Raw genomic sequence first — 14,567 nt, 5'->3', positions numbered from 1 at the left:
GGACCCTTTTTACCTGCTAGCGTCCCCAAAAACTGGATGATTCAAACTCCATTGGTACATTGGGCCCATCAATTTATTTACCTATGGAAGGAATATGGGCTGCTAAACTTTCATCTTAAACAGGCTCTCTACCTTGCGAAAAAAAAATCTATACACCTAGAGTCCTAGCCTAGATAATGAAAAATAAGTCTCTTAAAAAGTTTGACAGATAGGTACGTACCTGTCTTTAATTGAGATTATTAATATCAAGGTGCCACCGGTTCTTAATGCCGAGGCAGTGTTTGCTGTTATAACCGAATATTTATTGCATTTATAATTTTATAATAAAACATCGTATTATTAATGACAATAGGGCAGTGAGCTAGGTATAGGTATAGACCCAATGTTCCAATTTCAACTAAGCAGAACAAATTATTTTTATCTTAAAATAATATAAAATTAAAGGATTAAAACCCAAAATAAAAAAGTTTTTTTTAATTAATTAAAATATTTTTTTTTCATTACCTGACAATATTAATTAAGAATATTTATTATGGCAACATGCTTGTAACTCACACCCTGACAGATTGTCAGTGATCTTCGCGTAGTAGCATTTGTCTATGGCGTTTTTATAGCAATTTAAGTTTTTTTTTGTTTAATGCTTCTCTGTCTAAGATTTAATGTTTTATTTTTAACTTGACAATGTTTTATTGACATTTGACAATATTACATGACATTGACAGCTTACACCTGATGTGAATTAAATTTAGTGGATTGTCTATGTTTAATTTGTAGACGAGGAAGCAAATCAAAAAAAAAATTTAATAATTAATGCGGGTTGCATAAATTCTGAAAATTATTTTCTCAACAGCAATTTGTATTTTCTATCCATAAAAAATACTATCGACCTGCTTATAAATTATAAATAATAAGGCCCATTTTGGGACATGTCCTGTATAGTTCAAATATGTTTCACAAATTTGCTTGACAAACTTGACTTTCTCATCAAAGAATGTTGGACAACTATCAAAAGTTTTTTTGACAAAATGTTGAGGCGCCGGTTAGAAAACATTTATAAAAATAGACGGCAGCCCTAGGCGTCGCGTACTCGTCGCAGTGTTGACTGGTCGGCGCGCGGCGCGCGGTGCGAAGTGCGATGAATGGCGCGTGACGCAAGACGCAACGTGCCGGCCGATGCAAGCACTACACTACGCGCCGCTTCAACCGCACTCACTCTGTTGCTCTCGCACTCTGCGCTCGAACGCCCGAACGGTACACTATGGCCACCACTTGCGCTAATAAAATATTTAATTCAAAAACAAAAGGCAAAACACTGGGCATACACTCTACTTTTGAATTGAATGTTAGAGTCAGTTCGCCGAAAGCAAATTGAGTCGGGAACACGGGAGACTGCTCTCTCGATGTTTATTGTGTTTGACGAAATTGGTGCAGTGTCTTTTGCGTCTTGCGTGGCACGGACAGTGAAAGTAGCTTCTGCCTTTCCATATGGGCCATTTGAAGGGCGTTTTCTCCACAGTGGCGTCAGCGCCCCGAACGTTTGTAGTATTTCTACTAAAGTGAAGCGGGACACGAGGCCGGTCGAAGTAGGCGGTATCGGGCGACCGCCCTCTGTAGGCCCCGGACGGGCGCCGTGGAAAAGGCATTGGTGCGGGGCGCCGCCACACGGACCCACTAACGAATATACTTCACGAACTTCTATCGTTTTAGTGGTTGGAATGTAACGTTTGAACAGTTGTCGATAAAAATAATGACATCTAACATTAACAGTCAGCATATATTAGCACTGTAAAGAATCAAACCAAACGTTTGATTCTTAACCAGACAATATAAATTTATGTGCAAGAAAATATGAATTATTGAACATGTATTGATTATAAAATTTCAAGGTTCTCTACTGTTCAAGGAAAAAGAGGTAGAGAAATTTGAATCGGTCTCGTTTGTCTATGGCTTCATTGGCGCTTGGAAGGCAGAAGTTGCTAAAAACGTGCGTAAAGAAAATGGCTATTTAAAAAATAAGATAAATGATCTTATTTTTTGTCTAATACGAGATACAAGCATCATCTTTGTCTTAAAAATCTCATTGCCCGTAATAAATGCATTTTAAATAAAACTTACCTACATTTAATTATTTTATGGAGGACCAAAACTGGCTGTTTTCGTGAAAAAATATACCACAAGTTACAACACAAAACAAACACAAAAGATTTTTGTCTTTCTGGACATGGTAAGCAGCTATTGCTAGGAAAATATTATGTCCGTTTCTATGAAATGTATTGTTACGGGATTTTTTTGTACAGGAACTTCTATTGTCGTGCAAAAACTACACAGTTACAAAGATAATTGACACTACAGTTCTATAGCTGTAACTTTGAAATATTTCACAAAGAGATAGATCTTCCTTTATCATTAAAAGTAAAGCACTTTTTTGCCATCTAAGTTTTGTTTTGAAATAAGTTATTTTTCCCAAAAAAACTGTGGAGTTCTGGTGGAGTGAATAATATCTATAATATAACAAGCGTGTAGAAATCGAATGGCTGTACTTTTCATCTATACAAATATTATAACAAACAAGAGTTTGTTTGCATGTTGATATAAAGGCGAAATCTACAAGTCTGACTGTAAAAACGCTTTCTCTATATTATATTTAGACTCTTTAAGGAGTGGCATAGGTCACTTCAAAGAGCGACGGGGGATTTATGGGGAAACGTAAGATATCTGTTCTTTAAAATTCGAAATAATTAGCGGGCAGAAGTTGCGTGCGTCTGCTAGTGAATTAGAAGTCCTTTCTATGAAAAGCAGTTCGATGTAAAAAGATTAGTTTTGTGCAGATTAATTTAAAAGCATAGAATAAATAAAATAAAGCAATTAAATCGATACCAGCGCTTCACTAGTCACTAGGAGTGTTGCGCTCCCCGCGGGCCTCGTTTTTCTGCCACGCCCAACGCCGAATTCTCCAACAAAATACACAAAATGGATGCACGGAGAATCGAGTCGGTTCGGCGTCGCCAGTACCTAGTCCGCGCGGAGGGCCGGGGCCGGAGCGGTTTGGTCTCAGTCGCGTCACATCAGTCAGTCGAGTAACAACCTCGCCAGTCGCCAGCTTGCGAACCGTACGCACGGCGCACACGTGTCCTCGCGCCCGACCCTTATTCCTCTTCCACGCCGCCGCGCCGCACTCCGCGCGAACGTCGCGATCGCTTCGGCTCTCTGGTGCCGAACCGACCGGTGCGCCTCGCTCGCTTTCTACCTATTATGTAATACGAAAATAAACACCGCGCCTTTAACAGCGAGCACGTGTGCGCACCGGCTGCTGTACTCCGCCGTCCACATTCGATAGCCGACTCATCGACCTTTCTTTGCCATCATAATATCCATCAAGCCGTTTTCTCGCGGCTGCAACAGAAAGTTTTACCTCATTCTCGTGACTCCCGTCGATCAATAATCTGTTCGGTTTCATAATTAACTTTATCGGAGGTGTTGTGTTTGTGGGATTGTTTAAAAATTGAAGTGTAAAATGTCTAATTCCATGGAGCAACAGTTTGGGGAGCTCAGTCTGTCACAGGAGGACCACGATCAAATTTTTGAACAGGAGGACCATCAAGATCAAAGGTTTGTTTTGCATCTATCCGAATTTCTTTTTCAGCTCGAAAATCTTTAGTTTATAATTTTGACATTATCAGTTAAAGCGTCAATTTTTCTTCAATTGAGCTGTATGAAGTAGCTTGGTATATTGATCTCTTCTAATAGAATAAATATCAGTAAACCTATCCAGTCATTTTACAAAACTTTATTGCTCATCTTTAACTGAGAAGTTATCGAAATAAGCAGGCATCTCCTCGTACATTTTAGTGCTATGATTGAATTTTCATTGATACTACACTACTGGTATAAACGACAATATAATTAATCATGTACTTTTTACATAATTTATTGTTATCTATACTTTCGATAAATAATAATTGGGCACAGCACATCACTCTCCTCCCATAAAGTAAAGTAGAGCCGTAGGTCCGCAAGCAAGGGGCAATGAGTGCGAGCGAGCGCGCGATAGCGCTGCGTTGGCGTTATTAACCGAAATCAATTCGAATTTCGAATTAAATTATTTAGGGTGTACCTACAATAATCATGATTTTTTATCTATTCGTGAAAAATTCAAATTATGCTAAACAAACATAAGTTTCTCAATTTTCTATTAAACCCAAATGGATTACCTACTACAATTTCATGGTCTACGCCAACCAAAGCGTCTCTTGGGCCAATGGCAAGACGCCGGTTCGAGGAACATTCTTGCAAGTGATAACGGAGCGCAGGACCAAAAGTTGACATGCGCAGTGAAGCCGTAGTTTCAGATTTTATAACTGGGTGGGATATAATTTAGCTTTTCTACACGTAGATCATTTTACGTGAAATGTTGATATAATTTTGGTTTTAATTTATATTTGATTTGACTCAAAAGTTCTTAAGGATTACTGCCTTGTTTTCTGATTTTATTGATATTAGGGGGTAATAATTAGAATAAGGTCGCCTCGACCGAGGGGTTTTGGGGAGGGGGAGGGGGAGGGGGGAAGGTGGGGGACCTCCCTACGTTATTTATTTACCGCTGAAAGTAGTAGTTTTTTTTTATGATTTTTTTAAATTTACGAATTTTTTAGGTTAAGTACGTATATTTTTAGGTCAAACCTCACTGGTATAATCACGGTTCACTCACAATCATCTTATGCATCACTTGTAACAAGATAATTCACTTTTTTTTTACAAGAAAACTAAAAAAAACTTAATAGTATTGTAAATTATTAATTAATATTGTAAAAATTAATGACAGTTATCAGCTGTGTCAACCATAGACCAAGTTTTTTATGACTGACACAGACTACGGCTCTGGGTTCCAGATTTTTGACATAGAATAGCAAATTTGTCACAGATTAACAAATACTACTAATAAATTCGAAATTATTGCCAAAATTAATGGATGGATAGATATCACCTTTTTGTACTGATAATGCCAAATTTCTTCTGTGCCAAAGTTTTAGTAATGGCAGAAAGCATTTTTAAGTGGCTACGCCAGAAGACTCGCTTCGTCGCCCCTTCATTCAGCTTCACCTATTCGGACCTTAGTTTCGCTACAGAGGTCGCCGGCTCGCTTCGCTCGCCACCTCCCCCTTTCGCTCAACTAGGCCTCATAGGTTTGCTTCATTCAGGACCTCCTTCGCGAGCTTCTGGCTTCGCGCTTTACAAAAACACTCTAGGGGTAGGGCAGACAAGACTGCTTGGAGTCGGGGTGCCCAAATTTTGAATTTTTCAAGTAATTATCTAACACTATTTCATTATCTGTGGTTATTCTAGGTTTACTGTCATGCATCTGTGGCTAAAAACACGTTTGTTAGGTTAGTCTGTGACATTATTGTTTTTGTCAAATGAAAATTGACAAAAATATTAATTGTATTTAATTATTTATGTTTTTTTGGGATTTCTTGTTAAAAATGTGTATTATCTTGTGTTGTGAGTTATGCTTGTGATAATTGTGAGTGAAAAAATATAAAACCAGTGACTTTAGACCATGAAATCTGGCCAAAATATACGCACGTAACCTAAAACTTTTTTAACAAAAAAAAAAAAACTATCAGTCTCAGCGGGTAAAATCATGTTGTAGAGGTATTATTAGACTCCACAATATCCTCTGATATCATCATCTTATTTTTAGGAAGGCGACCTTATTCTAATGCCAACCCATATTAGGTTCTATCTGTATCTACGGTTTGGCAATTGGCATTTTTTTTCCTTGTAGCTGTTACTTTACAGTATAACATAGATTCTTTAATTTTACGTAGGTTTTATTAAGTTCTACATAATGTCAGCCACTGACGATCAAGTAAGCTGCCTTGCCTGCAGCGCCAACGGCTTGACATCCGATAAATCGTATGTTGGTCAGTTTTATCTGATCGTGTCTGGCTGACATTAGCATTTAAAAATTAATTATATTAGTAGGTACATCATAGATTAATTTAAATATCCCAGGGATGAGCAACGGAATATTACCTTGCATTACTATATCAGAGTACAGTAATGCAAGGCAATCATTAATTTTATTTTTATAAAAGTGTAAAATGATAATGGCACTTAGTTCAAAAATAAGTATTTGGACCCACATTCACGCCTAGGTACTTGAGTTTTATCTCTTACAAGTACACATGTTTGCCTTGGCAAGCAAAGTTCACACGTGTATATTGCCTCGTGTAAGGGGTAGCGTACTTACCTACTGCCTAATGTTATAACCTCAGGTATGACCGGTTTGTGTTATAACACGGTCGATTTAACTGCACCTGGAGAGGATGACGTCACTACAACGCTCTTTTACTGTATTGGCGGCGGGGCGAGAGCGGGGGGTGAACAGCGCCGCGCGGGAGGGGCGGGGCACATTCCAGAGAGGTGCAGTTAACTCCGTCGTATAATACTTGGTCACTTGGAGATCTTTAAGTTGCGTATCATAGTCAATGGTTTTTTAATACTATCTACCTATCTAATATTTTAAACGCAAAAGAAATGGATGGTAGCAGTTTACGTTTGTTACTTAATAAGAAATCTTTATACATATAAAGATTACGACTACCTGTAGCGCTATTCTGTAACGATGTCTTTAGAACTCTACACTGTGAGACGTATTTGGCCACTTCGCATTTCTCTTCGGGATGGCTCTGTAACAAACATTGTTTTGTATAACTTGCAAGTGGGAATTTTTAATTCACTTCAATCTTCCTCTTTTTATAGAAGTAGAAAGATTTAGACGAGAGATTCGAGGTGTTTTGAAATCCGCACTTGTGAGTTATACAAAACATCTATAGGGCAGGCTTGCTGGTCCAGCCTAGGGTTGCCAACCGTGCTATAATATATAGTATTGTACAATATTTTGGGCCTGCGTACTGTATACTGTTAAAGACATATAAAGTACGCAAAAATACTATATTTTCAACACTGAAATCTAACTAATAAATCATTATTTTTGAAACTTTACAAACATTACAAAGTTTTCGACAGATGCAATCGCGTATTTCAGAGTTGCGTACTTTAAGCAAACGATATAAAACGAGCTTTTGATTTTCAATATTTAAAAAAATCATGAGAAATAGCATTTTATTTTAGACAAAAAAATCTCCTGAAAAATGTAACAAATCCAAACAAATTAAGTATAGAAGTTGTTTTTAAAAATAACGTTATAAAGTATAGTAAAGTACAGTACTATATTTTCTTGAAGCGTACTATTTTTTTATAGCTAAATCTGAACAATAATATCTTTTTCCTCAAAAAATGTTGGCAACCCTAGTTCTGCCTTCGAACGCCATCAGCCGATGCTTCTGCGCTCGCCCCTGGTGACGCCGCTGAGGTCCCACTATGGGACAAAAATGTCATTATTGTATCGTATCTCTGAATGCCTAACACGATATATTGGAAACGGATTTGAAACTCACAAACATCGTTATAGAGTATCACTAAGGGTCGGGAATGGCTCATCTCTATACTCTTACACGGAAAGTACAGTGACAGCTAACTACTACTAAGTTTATATTTTTGTAACTTGAAATTTTATGTACACAGAGTATTATTGATTAATCTGTGATTTTATAGAAGTAATCTGTAAAGTGAGGTTATAAGGGGCTGGTTCGCTTGAAAATTCTTTTACCATTAGAATGTCACGTTATTTAAAGATTTAAAGGTATTTCAAAGTTATATTTTATCCCCGTATTCCGACGGGAATATGAAAACGCAGGGCAATTTGCTAGTACGCTATAATTTACGATTTCACTTAATGTTATACAAAACAAGTCCAAAATTACCGGGCCTCCCCTGATAGATAAGAGGATATTATGTAGTTCAAACCCATTACGTTGCTCCAGTACGGGGTTGGCGGGCTTAACAAGTTATATACACAGAAACTATGAATGGGTATGTGGGGGTGGTGAAAAATACATTTGTACCGAAAGAATAAATAAATAATTAAAATTTTGATTTTATTTTGATTAAAGTTTATGTAATGTGTTCTTTCTAATAGTCTTGTGGTTAGAAGGCAAACTTCAGAATTAGGCCATTTACCCACTTTGCGTCCATAAAATCTAATTAGCGTCCCACGCTGGACCACTTGGCGTCCACAAGCACGGTAAAGGAATAAAGGTGATATTTTTATGATAATGTTAAGAGATTGGATTTTTAAAAATTTATTAAAGAAAATTTCTAAATCAACATACCTATAAATATTTATAAATCACCTAAAACGCGTATTTTATCTATTTTTCCAAACTCTTAAAACATTGTCTGCCATTTCGTGATGTCATAATATATTAGTAAACATATACACGCCAAAGTTAAAGGTGTCCGATTTTTTGCTTTAAACCAAATCTAAATGCTTTTGCTGCGATCTCTAGTTGACAATTACTAAATTTACACTTTTGGTGAAAATATAAGGCGAAAACTAGTAAACAAAACTTGCTTGACATAACAGCACTGATTTGAGAATAGACCATAATGGCGGACAGTGTTTTCGGTGTTTACTCAAAAGTTCATTTTAATTTTAATTTGGCAGTATTTGCGTCCATTTAAGAAATTAAATATCATGTGTCTCAAGCGGTGAAGGAAAACATCGTGAGGAATCCTGCATACCAAAGAATTTTCTAAATTCTCTGCGTGTGAGAAGTCTGCCAATCTGTTCAAATCAATCAATCAAAGTTTGGCCAATGCCTAACCCCCTCTCATTCTGAGAGGAGACCGAGCTCAGCATTGAGGCGAATATGGGGTGATAACGAAAAAAAAGCTAGCCATATACGGTTCGAGACCAACACAAGATGACTTTTACCGGACGTCATGCCAGCAGCGCTATAGGCATGTTATTATATCGGACCGTGGGTAGCTAGCATTATATGAAAGTGTTACTTTAAGTTAAAAGTCTTCCACTTAAGTCGCGGGTATCTGCTAGTATTTAAATAAATCCACTAGTGTTTTTCAGATACCATGGGTATGGTGACAGTTCGTTTCACTCCTGAAAGTTTGCCGCAATTCGCGATAATAGTACGTATTGTGAACGTCATAAGCCAACAGTCACCGTACCCATGTTATCCGAAAACACTAACATGTTTTATTATACCCTGCAGTATTCGTTTCAATGCAAAAGTGTCGGTACCACGTTGTTGTTATTCATAGTCGTACCTATACGCCTATACATTATACCACTTGAGCCGGTAGAACAGGTCACCGGTCAACAAAGGTCTCTGTATAATGTAAAATGCATCCCCAACAAAACAAATTTGAAAACTAAAGCCAAATTCAATATGAAAATTGCCGATATAATCCATCAAAATCTTGATAATTCTACTTTAATAATTAAATCATCACTTTATCAAAGTTTGCAACGTTTTACGACATTTTTAATTTGTCCGCAACAGGGACAAGCCAAGATCGGTCATATAGTCTTGAAGTTTACGATATTTCATGAAAACTTATGATTTGTTTGTTTGTTAAACTTGTTGGTAACAAAAAAATAATATCGAAAAAAAAAATAATAGAGCTTTAAATGTTACTCGCCGTTTTGGTACACCGGCGAACATTTTGCTCTAGAAGTGTGATATAAAAATGGATTTTTCTTCAAGAAACATACTTTTATTGAGCCAATTAAGTTACCAGATCCATAATTATACATCATATTATCATCTCCATCTACTTTTATACGGGGCTATACCTCTGGGTTCCCTGGGCCGACGTTGTATGGGCCGGTGACAATGATAATTTTATACTATAAATCGGTTACGTACCTACAAAATCAGCGCAAAAAGTGATCCGAATACTACTGGCTACAAAACTGAGCGCACACATGCACTATTTTGTCTTTAATTCCATCATTTATTTATGTGTATACATAGTTTTTATATTTCCTGAACACACAACTTGACTTAGTAGACGATATTTAGGCATTATTTGTTTAAATAACGCTTGTTGTTGACCAAAACTAACATTGAGATGTGAAAATTTCCTCTTTTGATCGCCACTTTTGTCATGACACTAGTAACACATCTAACAGCCGGTTAATATCATTGACCGGTGGTCATTTTCCGCCAAATGGCTCAGGAATCGCACCGCAAAGGAGGTAGAAACATACACACAAATTTTCGTCTATAAAAGATCAGTGTGATGTCCGAGGATTGACGGCTAGCCGTGCTCTCCCAGAGGTCACCACCTAATTACTGCTACGCAAAATTACCTGAAATAGCTCTGCCTCGAACCCCGGACCTCGGTGATCCGTTGCCACAATAGGCATTTCACTGCGCGAGACAGTAAATGGATATATCGTTCGAATTAGTCACGTAATTGTATTATCTGGTAATGTCATACACACACACATCTGTCTTTATCGCATTGTTTACGTAATAAGGAATGTGTAATGAGGTACAAGTAGGTATTACGATTTACGAGTAAATTCATTGAAGCCAAAATTTAAAAATTTGTATGCCTACGATATTTTTTAAGCCCATTCTTAAAGTGCTAATTGTTTCAGACAGTTGATGTCGTCGCTATTAAATTCCTCCTAAGATTCTGTGTTTAGATTGTAGTTTTGAAACATGAGGCCCTTAGGTTTGATGTAGAACTATGCAATATTGCTCTTTTTTTCTCATGAAATTTTCAGTAGCAGCTCAAACGTTGATAATACCCGTCATATAATCAACCTTTTATCATAAAATTTTACAGGAGCTCTCTTTGTGGGTACGTAAATTGAAATAATATATTAGGGAAATAAATAACATAAATTGAAACTATTTTTAATTAATCATCTAATCCATCTGGTGAGATCGTAGTCGAGCGCGAGCTTATTTTTTGAAAAAAAAAAAAAAAAATCTACAAATTTAATTTTAATTCAGAGAAAATTGTATGTATATTTAAATATACCGACGAATACCTCATTGTCGATTTTCTTAAATAACTTGGTAAATATTAATTTTATCTATTAAAATTTTCTTGCCACCAGCCACTGTACCATGTGGGAATCATTTGATAGTAAAGGTCAAAACTCATTATTACGCCTCGGACACGTAATGGAAACGTCTTATTCGTAGTTCGTCGTTCGGATGCCCGCAACTTCGCGAGAAAATCGGTGTGAACATTAATTGTACACATAATGGAAACGTATCGCTTCCGGACAGCTTACCGCGTGCCTTCACCTCGCCGATCGCTTGCTGGCATCTTCCCTACGCCGCAACTTGTCCTGTACTTCTCCTATGCTACCCTAACACAGAATCGGAGACCTGATTGGGGAGTAGTAGGAATTTAGAATTTTTTAGAAGAGTCAAGCTTTTCTACTTTGCCTCAAATACCTACTCGAAAATGTCCATAATCTCTCGAACATTCAAGTGATGTAGACACGTTGTTGGTGAGCGGCAGGCGAGGTAACCGCGCGTGGTATTGGTAGCCACACACAAACTGATGTTGGTCGCGATGCTCATGACATCATGCCGATCGCGACCAATACGATCAGTTCTATTGGATATCAAGCCGTTAGCGCTGCAGGCATGTGAGTTTATTGTACAGTGCATCGTTTCCCAACCTGTGGTCCATAGACGATAGACAGTAGGTATGTGTAGGGGGGTCCGCGGTGTCATCTCTGGACCACACATAAATGCTAATGTGTAATCGCTACGCTTACTGCACTGATTTGAGATTACAACTTATTAGCAACATCAACCCAAACATCACTGATAAAGTTGCAAAAAGCAACTCCAACCTTTATATTATTTTTTTTGATATTTTTCATAATAAACAGTTTTAAGTATCTATTTTGATCTGTAATAACTAAAATAAATACCTAATCGAAATTTTTTTGCTGTTTATATTATTTAGGGGGTCCGTGAAAACTGTGCTTGATTTCCTAGGGGTCTGTGGCTAAAAATGGTTAGGAAACGCTTGTATAGTGAGTGGCTAGCATGAGACGTAATAATGAGTTTAGAGCTTAAAAAAGTCTTAAGTCTGCTAGTTAAATTTAAGTTTAAAATAATTGTATAGTCTGGCTTTAATATTGCTTCTCTTCAAAATAATAGCATGCAGGCAGGATGTACATGTATGTACGCGTACCTATATGATAAGTACATGTGAATGAGTAGCAAGTCGCTGGCGGGCGCATGGCTGCACCTGTCGGCAGGTGGTGTGAAGCACGCGCCGCCTCGCAGCCCGCCTCCGCCAGATTGCACTCGGCCTTTTTATACCGACAATAACTTCGATGGGATTTGAGTCGATAACGCATTTATCGCAAGAAATATCAATTCTGGGAAGACTTCCCTTCCGCTCGAGACTGGTGGCGTTGCGTTTTCGTTTCGTTGTTTAATACTAGCGGACGATCGCGACTTTGTCCATCTTTACAGCTTAATCCGGCCCTGTCGCAAAATCCGTTCTTAGCGGGACGTCTAAACTACCTCCGCCAAAGGAGATAGTAATGGCGGATAGATGACGTTTACAATGCATTAATCGATTTAACGTTTGCTGTCAACTGTCATCGCGCTATCTTGATTTAACTCAAAAACTCGGGATTTTATTTTATTTATTTGTTTTTATTTAGTTAGATTTATTATTTATTTATTTATTTGTTTTTATTTAGTTATATTGATTCATTATAAAATCTTTGTATTTTTTAAATTTTAATGATACGGGGTACAAGAGTGGACCTGAAATGGGTTATCTCCTTTTATCGTTCCACGTTAAATGGATTCAATATTTCGCGATGAGTCGTCTTTCGCTCTTGTATTTATTAGCAGAAGCCCCGCGATTACGTCCGTGTGAAATTCAATTTTTCTTACAAATTCCGCGGAAACCATTTATTTTTCCAGAATAAAAGAAATCCATACTTTTTTATACTAATATTATAAAGTTTGTTTGGTTGAACGTGCTAATCTCAGGAACTACTAGTCCGATTTAAAAAATTCTTTCAGTGCTAGATAGCCCGTTTATCGAGGAAGGCTATAGGCGTAGGAATACGGGGATAATATATAGCCTATAGCCTTACTCGATAAATGGACTAAATAACACTGAAAGAATTTTTCAAATCGGACCAGTAGTTCCTGAGATTAGCGGGTTCAAACAAACAAACTCTTCAGCTTTATAATTATAATATTAGTATAGATTATCTCTATCTATTGGTAAAAACCGCATGAAAAATGTTCAGTAATTCTTTATCGGCGAACAAGACAGACTTTATAATTATAATACTAGCGGGTACCCGCGACTTCGTCCGCGTAGAAATCGAATGTTAACTTTCAAGCCCTATTTCACCACTTTAGGGGTTGAATTTTAAAAAACATTCATTATACTTCGTATTTTTTTATAATTTATGAACAAAATTTTAAAAACTGTAACTCTAAAAATAAAGGACTTTCAATACAAACTTTCAACCCTTATTTCACCTTTTTTTTATTTTCGCAATAAAAAGTATTCTATAAACTTCCCCGTATTATATTTTTAAACCGTGCCAAGTTTTATTTCAATTCATTCAGTAGTTACAGCTTGATGCCCGGTCAACAAAATCACGTACAGACAGACAGACAATCGAAAAAACCATTTTTGGCAGTATCTATTATACATATAATGAATGCCCTCCAACAAAAATTTTCATAAAATCTTCAATGTACAGAATTTGACCTGTTACAGTTTTATTGTAAGTATAGATGTATTGACGGATTATTCCTTATACTGGTTCTTGAAATAAAATGAAGCGTCCGTTTTAAAATGCTAAGCGGATCAAGTATCAACCTTTTAACACTTCAGAGGAATCTGTCTGCCTGCATTCGACTTGCCTTTGTGCACTTTGTAATATTTTATAACGTATTTATTTCTTTTTTTAAAGAAAGAAAGTAAGTGAAAAAATTGTTTACTTATTTTAAAATTGTGCCCCACATAATCACCGGGTGCGTTTCCACCAGAGATGTGCTCTACGTTGCTAATGTTGCTATGGATGCGGTTGATATCCACCAATCACATTCATTGGGGCACATGAAAAAATATCTCGTGAATCCGTTTCCACCAGTACCACCAAGCACTTTTAGGATACTTTTCCACCAGAGATGTAAGACGCTACGTTGCTATGGATGCGTTTGATATCCATTCACACTCATTGGGGCACATAGTGCACTAGTGGAAATGGATTCAACTAAGATATGTTTTTTATACGAAAGGACGCGTGCTGTGGATGCCCGCTATGGGCTTTGCTATGCTACTATTGATACATCACCAACACCAAGCTATGTAGCTGTGCGAGGAAGATTCGCAGCTCGAGCTACGAGTACGCGATGTAACGATAGTAAGGAAGCGGCGAGCCAATCACGACGGCCCATAGCACGCAGCCTTCCATATAAAAAACATATCCTGTTGAATCTGTTTCCAACAGTGCTAAGCTATGTGCACCAATGAATGTGGTTGGTGGATATCAAACGCATCCATAGCAACGTAGCGTAGCACATCTCTGGTGGAAAAGCACCCTAAGTGTGCTTGGTGGTACTGGTGGAAACGGATTCACTGAGATATGTTTTTTATATGAAAGGATGCGTACT

The 14,567-nt window shown here is 37.3% G+C and overlaps 1 protein-coding gene across 5 annotated transcripts in view; it reads left to right on the top strand.

Annotated features, from left to right (window-relative positions):
* The window catches only part of LOC112046296 (insulin-like growth factor 2 mRNA-binding protein 1), an 83,000-nt gene that overhangs the window by 42,995 nt on the left and 25,438 nt on the right, over positions 1 to 14,567 (top strand). For 2 of the 5 annotated variants that reach the window (XR_008252334.1, XM_024082899.2), the window contains exon 1: positions 3,024 to 3,609. The exons of 2 other annotated variants lie outside the window; for them this stretch is intronic. Coding sequence is in view for 2 of the 3 variants with exons in the window: in XM_024082899.2 (XP_023938667.1) it covers positions 3,515 to 3,609 (95 nt within the window). In the remaining variant the exon portion in view is untranslated. Of the gene's footprint in view, positions 1 to 3,023; positions 3,610 to 14,567 lie in introns of those variants that run through there. One more of the 5 variants, XM_024082897.2, reaches the window with a different exon arrangement.

The sequence above is a fragment of the Bicyclus anynana genome, chromosome Z (genome assembly GCF_947172395.1).
Source record: "Bicyclus anynana chromosome Z, ilBicAnyn1.1, whole genome shotgun sequence".
Classification (NCBI taxonomy): domain Eukaryota; kingdom Metazoa; phylum Arthropoda; class Insecta; order Lepidoptera; family Nymphalidae; genus Bicyclus; species Bicyclus anynana.
Note: the sequence above shows the minus strand (reverse complement) of the source record. Positions and strands in the feature narration are given on the sequence as shown.